The sequence below is a fragment of the Pipistrellus kuhlii genome, unplaced genomic scaffold, assembly GCF_014108245.1.
Source record: "Pipistrellus kuhlii isolate mPipKuh1 unplaced genomic scaffold, mPipKuh1.p scaffold_m20_p_27, whole genome shotgun sequence".
In the NCBI taxonomy this organism is placed as follows: Eukaryota; Metazoa; Chordata; class Mammalia; order Chiroptera; family Vespertilionidae; genus Pipistrellus; species Pipistrellus kuhlii.
The window spans coordinates 2814353-2820682 of NW_023425526.1; the positions used below are offsets into that span (position 1 = coordinate 2814353).

Here is a 6330-nt window from a genome sequence, read left to right on the forward strand (position 1 = left end):
GGTAGAGCGTCGGTCTGCGGACTGAAAGGTCCCGGGTTCGATTCTGGTCAGGGGCATGTACGTTGGCTGCGGGCACATCCCCGGTGGGGGATGTGCAGGAGGCGGCTGGTCGATGTTTCTCTCTCATCGACGTTTCTGGCTCTCTGTCTCTCTTCCTTCCTCTCTGTGAAAAATCAATAAAATATATATTTTTTAAAATATATATTTTATTGATTTTTCACAGAGAGGAAGAGAGAGGGCTAGAGAGTTAGAAACATCGATGAGAGAGTCATCAATCAGCTGCCTCTTGCACCACCCCTACTGGGTACATGCCCTTGACCAGAATCGAACCCTGGACCTTTCAGTCCAAACCGGTTTCAGCATGGCTCACTTCTTTACTATAAAATTTCTACAGGGCCAAAGCAGCACCTCCTCTGCTCTCCTGCTGCTTCTATGCTAAGGCCTTCTATTATTTCACTGTCCCAGCTTTAATAAATGTTCTCTGAAAATCACCTGGACTCCTAAGATCTTTCCAGCATGAAGTCAAGAACCCTCACCACACAGGCCATGGGCGGCGATGGCTCGGGCGGCTTCTTGTGACAGCTTCAGGATGGAGGCTGTAGCTTTGGCTTGCTGCTGGCCGGAGTGGCCACTGTTCCTAGAGGCCACATCAGTGCTTTGCTCTTTGAGCTTCTCCAACATGCTTGCTTAGTTCATCCAGCCCACAGGGGAGTCTCAGTCTGGTAAGGAGGTTTATGACATCCCAGCAAGTCAGATCCGGCCCTGCTCCCGGTGCAGGCGCTGCAGGGCCGCCACCGCGCAGCAGGCGGCGCTGGGCTCGCCTCCTCCGCCGTCCGGAACGCTCGCGGGTGCCGCGTCCCCGCTGTAGGCCGCCTGTGCTCAGTGGCCGCGATGGCGGACGTGTCCGAGAGGACGCTGCGGCTGTCCGTGCTGTTGGCCTTCGCCTCCGGGGTGCTCGTGGGCTGGCAGGCGAACCGGCTGCGGAGGCGCTACCTGGACTGGAGGAAGCGGAGGCTGCAGGGCCAGCTGGCGGCGGCGCAGAAGAAACTGGACCTGGCCTGAGCGCGCCCGCACACCCCACCCGCCACCGAGGCTCCTCGGCAGTGTCGGTGAGCAGTGCGGAGAGTGGCTCTAAGTCTACGTGGAGACGGCAGCTCCCACAGACACCAATAAGAGGGGGAAGCTCTGTTTCCCCAGTAACTTACACTGTGTCCCAGTTCATTGCATGTGTTCACTGGGAATTCCTTACCAAGTGCAATGTAGCACCGTGGACCTTGCATTCGTGTTGTGTACTCTCCAGTCTGAGTCCCTGGCAGAATGGGAAGGGAGAGAGAGGGTCTGAAGTCAGGAGCCTTGCATCTAGTCCTGGCTTTTTCATCCAAGCTGTAACACCAGATGTTGTAGTTCATGGTTTAGCTCCACAATAGGATAAGTTGAAGTTAATGATTATGTATTTCTCTCTCTCTCTCTCTCTCTTTTTTTTCCTCCCTCTTTTCTGTTTCCATAGCTTGTTGAAGATGGATATAGAGCACTGGACAGAAATTATTTCTCCTTGCACTTATGCACCGATTTTATTTTTAAAATAAAATTTCAAACATCTTTGAACTTTTTTATTAAAAGGAGAAGTATCTTTATTGGCCATGCAGTTCACTGCATCAAGAGACCTGGGTTTTCAAACTATGTTAGTGTCTTTGGGCGGCTATCTTGTTTCTTAAGGAATCTATGCTAATTCCTTGGCACAACTGCAAAGCAGAATTGGCCTGGGCATTGTTGTGAGTCCTTTTGGTCAGTTGTTTACTAGACCTGATCAGGAAAGTAAGAGGCTGAATAAAAATAACTGAGATTAGACAGCCAGTGTTAACCTATGAACCAGAGGTCATGATTTCTATTCAGGGCACATGCCTGGTTATGGGTTGATCCCCAGTATGGGGTGTGCAGGAGGCAGCGGATCAATGATTCTCTCTCTTATCATTGATGTTTGTATCTCTCTCTCTCTCATTTTCTCTCTGAAATCAATAAAAATGTATTTAAAAAAATAATTGAGGTTATTATTATTATTGCCCTTTAGGATCTTAAATTAATCCAAATAATATTTACTGAGTATCTACTACAGCAGTTGACACAAAAGACTAAAATCCCTATTTTCATGCAGTTTACATTCCAGTGGAGGGAGTTTGATAATAAAGATAAGTAAATTATAGTTCAGAAGGTGATCAGTGTTATGGGATGAAATAGAGCACAATAGGGTAAGAAAGACCAAGAAAGCTGAAGTCAGGGGCAAGTGAGAGGGCATATTGCAAAATCTCTGATAAAGTATCTGATTTTCTAGAAGCTCAAAATACCTTCAAAAATAAATCTTTTGAGGAATAGGGCTACGATGTCTATCAAGTTGACACTCAAGAAGAGGATGAGGTCTATGTTTTACCTTATTTGGGAATGATCTTAATTAGCTTCTCTTACCTTGACTCAAGCTCATTTCCATAAAGAGAAGATGGATCTTTTCTTTTTAAAAAAATTTAACATTTTTATTGATCTTAGAGAGGAAGGGAAAGAGAGAGAGAGAAACATCGATGAGAGAGAATCATTGATTAGCTGCCTCCTGCACACCCCATACTGGGGGTTGAGTTGCAACCTGGGCATGAGCCCTGACCAGAAACTGAACATGACCTCTTCGTTCATAGATCAGAGGGTGCTCAACCACTGAGCCATGATGGCCAGGCTGGTCTCGTTTTCAACACTCAGCAAGGGGTTTCGGTGGGCATGTTGACATGAAGATCCCTGAAGCTCAGGAGGGGTGTGGCACTATTGAAAACTTCTTTCTCACAACGAGGGATCCTTGGAAATCCCAGTGCAGTAGTTTATAGGTGACAAGCAGCTAAGAGATCCAAGACCTAAGGCTCTGTAATTACCGGTGGGTTTGTTGCCCAGGGACCTGCCTAATCCGTCTAAATGTCAACAAATAACTTCATATCATTGTGAGAAGTGAACTGAAAATGACTCAATAAATCACCAGCGACTCCCTGGAAACCAGACTCTCAGGAGCCTGAATACTGGAGGGAGTAAGGCAGAAGGGCCAGCTTGAAAGTTCGTGGTTCCCCCTGTCTCCTCTTCTGTGTGGACACACCCGATGCAGCTGTTTGACCTCTGGCGGCTCCTCAGTGCTCCTAGAAGACTTTACCTCAAGCATCTCCTTATTAGCAGGGACATTTTAGGCCTGAAAAACAATGAGACATTTGTGCGTCTAGGAGCATATGGAACATGCATGCGAAGGAGAAACCCTCTTGAATAGAGCTTAGTGATGAATCTCCTCTCCATCTAAAAATCAAGAGCGAGAGACCAAGCCTGGTTATTGTGGGTTTGCAAGAGGTGCTTTTTAGAACACAGCCCTTGTTTGTTCCTATAAAGATTAATTGTTTTTGTCTTAGTAAATGTAATGACATTTCCATGTCAACAAGAAAATTCAGAAAGTTGTTTCCACAGAAAGCCTTCTCCTCAGTTTACTGGGGTCATTATGCTTTACTGCCAACCTTGTGTTCATTCTGTGAATGCAGTATTCGAGGACTAACATGCTCATTCTTAGAGTTCCATCCTACTAGGGTTTTGTAGCTGGTGACTCAGGCTCTGAAAGAATTCACAACTAAATGAAGAGATAGATGCAGAGAGAAAGTTTATTTTTACTTTCCCTGAAGGGAAAAGGCCCGTGTATTCCTAATCAACATAATGATGGTAACAAATAGCAGCTTGCTCTTTTTTTTTTTTTTAAATCAATCTTTATTGTTCATATTATTACAAAGGTTCATTTCTTCCCCCCTCCACCAGGTTCCCACCCCACCCTCCGCCCCCTCTCCATCCCCCATTGTCCTCATCCATAGGTGCACAGTTTATGTTCAGTCTCTTCCTCCCTCCCTTTCCCCGAGAACAGTCAGTCCACTCCCCTCCCATATTACCAACTCTACTACAATGAACCACTATTATTGTTCATCAGGTTTTTCAATCTCCTTTTTTGTTGTTGTTGTTGTTTTTAATTAATAAACTTTTACACTTCTAAGAATAAATTTTAAAATCTAATAATTTTAAACCTTGTTTTTTTCTGCCCTGGGAATTGAGAGCAAACTTGTTTACATGTAAACTTGCCCTTAGGCTATCAAAAAAAGCCATTCAAGTGTAAATGAACACATTGTTTAAACATAGCTGCTGGTTGGAATTGGATTACCTGTTCTGGGTGGGAAGGGCTTGTCATTCCCTTTCTCCATTAAAATTAAGGTGTTAGCTTTAAAACCTCTTTTTGGCAAGAGACCTTAAGCTTTCAGAACTTTAAATTTTTCAGATAGTAAATCAGTTACTTAGCATTTTCTCAAATCAATAATGCTTCTACATGCCCAAGGATATACTTCACACAAAAGACATTTCCAAATAGATCAACCAACCTCATCCAGGCCCCACACAAGGCACTCACAGATCAACACCCCAGCGCTATACTAACTCAACACATCCAGATCTAAGCCTTCCTCATTTGCTTCAGCAGACCCTCAAGTTCCCCCAAAAGTTTCCAGCCATGTCTGAGAGGCAGCCTTGGGGCAGAGGCAGGCGAGGAGAGAGCTGTTCTGGGTCTGGCTGCTCTGGGCCTGGCCTCTGTTGCTCTGGTCCGTTACACAACCAGCTGCTCCGGGTCTGGCCACTACCGTTCCCAACCTGGCTGCTCCGGGCATGGCTGCTGCTGCTCTGGGCCCAGCCGCTCCAGGCCTGGCTGCTTCCAGCCTGGCTGCTGCTGCTCCGGGCCTGGCCACACCCGACTCGGTTGCTCTGGGCCTGGTTGCTCCGGGCCTGGCTGCTTCCACCCTGGCTGCTCCCACCCTGGCTGCTCCAAGCATGGTTGCTGCTGCTCTGTGCCTGGCTGCTCCCAACCCACCTGCTCTGGGCCTGGGCCCAGCCGCTCTGAGCCTGGCAGCTCCCAGCCTGGATGCTCTGGGCTTGGCTGCTGATGTTCTGGGTCTAGCTGCTCCCGACCCAGCTACTCTGGGCCTGCCTTTTCTGGGCCCGGCCACTCCAGGTCTGGGTGTTCCTGAACTGGCCACCCTGGGCTTGGCCACCTCCGCCTCAGGCCTGGCTGCCACTGCCCCAGGCCTGGCTGCTCCAGGCCTGGCTGTTGCTGCTCTGGTTCTGACTGCTGCTGCTCTGGGGCCTGGCTGTTGCTGCTCCAGGCCTGGCTGCCACTGCCTTGTGCCTGGCCACTCTAAGCCTGGCCGCCGCCATTCCAACATTCTGTCCTTTTTTCTTTTTTTTAAAAAAACGCATTTATGTTGCAATGTTGGCTGCTGAGTTGAGTTCTGACTTAGTCTTAGATTTTTCAAAATCTTCTTTGTATTCTTTCTTAAGTAATTTTACTATCTTTTGCTCTCACTCGGTTTCTTCACATTGAGAACTTCTTTGGTTTCTTCCTCCTTGTCCTGGGAGCTCAGCAGGTTGGCCTGTGGCACCCCTTTGTTCTCTGCGGGCTCCTGCGCTGCTTCAGCCTGTTGCAGGGGTCGGCACCGCCGACTCACAGGAATAAATGCTTGTAACTCTGAATATGGCACAAAAATGTGTAAAATCAAAGTCAACTGAGGTGAGCAAGGGTAATAAACTGTTTTCATTCTTCTCATTGCTCATATGTATACACATATGTTGGGAGTTTATGTTTCCCAACATAGACTATATCCATGACTTTTCCATTTAAAATATGGAAATTTCTTTAAATCAGATATAGGATTTTTCCCTGAAAATTTTTAAAAATATTTTTATTTTTATTGATTTCAGAGAAGAAGGGAGAGGAAGGGATAGAAACATCGATGATGAATCATTGATCACCTGCCTCCTGCATGTCCCCTACTGGGGATCCAGCCCACAACCGAAGAATGTGCCTTTGACCGGAATTGAATCCAGGACCCTTCCGTCTGCAGGCCGACGCTTTATCCATTGAGCCAAACCATCTAGGGCACCTAATTTATTTATAGAAATACTGTATTTAAAACAAATAAGGATTTCATAAATGAGGGATTGACTTTAACACCTACGAGATCACTTATCAATACAACTTTGAGAAAATAGGCAGTATCTACTAAACCTAAACAAGAAATATGGCCTGGGTCCCAGCATTATGCACCTATGTTCCCACTGTGTACATATGTAATTAGTTATAATAGCTATAAACTGGAAACTTTGCACATGTCTAGCAACAGCAGAAGGAATGAATTGAGTACATCACACACAAAATATCAGGATGAACAAACTGTAATGGCCCACAGTCATGTAAGTGTATCTCACAAACATGTTGAATAAAAGCCGGACAAA

At 46.3% G+C, this 6330-nt stretch overlaps 1 protein-coding gene across 3 annotated transcripts; it reads left to right on the plus strand.

Annotated features, from left to right (window-relative positions):
* The first annotated feature begins 363 nt into the window (after positions 1 to 363).
* On the plus strand, positions 364 to 4957 carry LOC118727970 (mitoregulin). 3 transcript variants are annotated; one of them, XM_045587264.1, is made up of 2 exons: positions 364 to 1109; positions 1508 to 1610. In XM_045587264.1, exon 1 carries the CDS (start codon positions 892 to 894, stop codon positions 1060 to 1062), a length of 171 nt encoding a protein of 56 aa, XP_045443220.1. In that variant the 5' UTR covers positions 364 to 891; the 3' UTR covers positions 1063 to 1109; positions 1508 to 1610. The 3 variants fall into 3 exon arrangements, with proteins under 3 accessions (XP_045443220.1, XP_036309935.1, XP_045443221.1); XM_036454042.2 differs by lacking the exon at positions 1508 to 1610 and adding an exon at positions 4917 to 4957 and having other exon boundaries at positions 862 to 1066; XM_045587265.1 differs by lacking the exon at positions 1508 to 1610 and adding an exon at positions 4922 to 4941 and having other exon boundaries at positions 862 to 1071.
* The last annotated feature ends 1373 nt before the right edge of the window (positions 4958 to 6330 follow it).

What these genes read in the sequence shown, in the direction of transcription:
- LOC118727970 (XM_045587264.1), top strand. Translation starts at nt 892, where the DNA reads ATGGCGGACGTGTCCGAGAGGACGCTGCGGCTGTCCGTGCTGTTGGCC.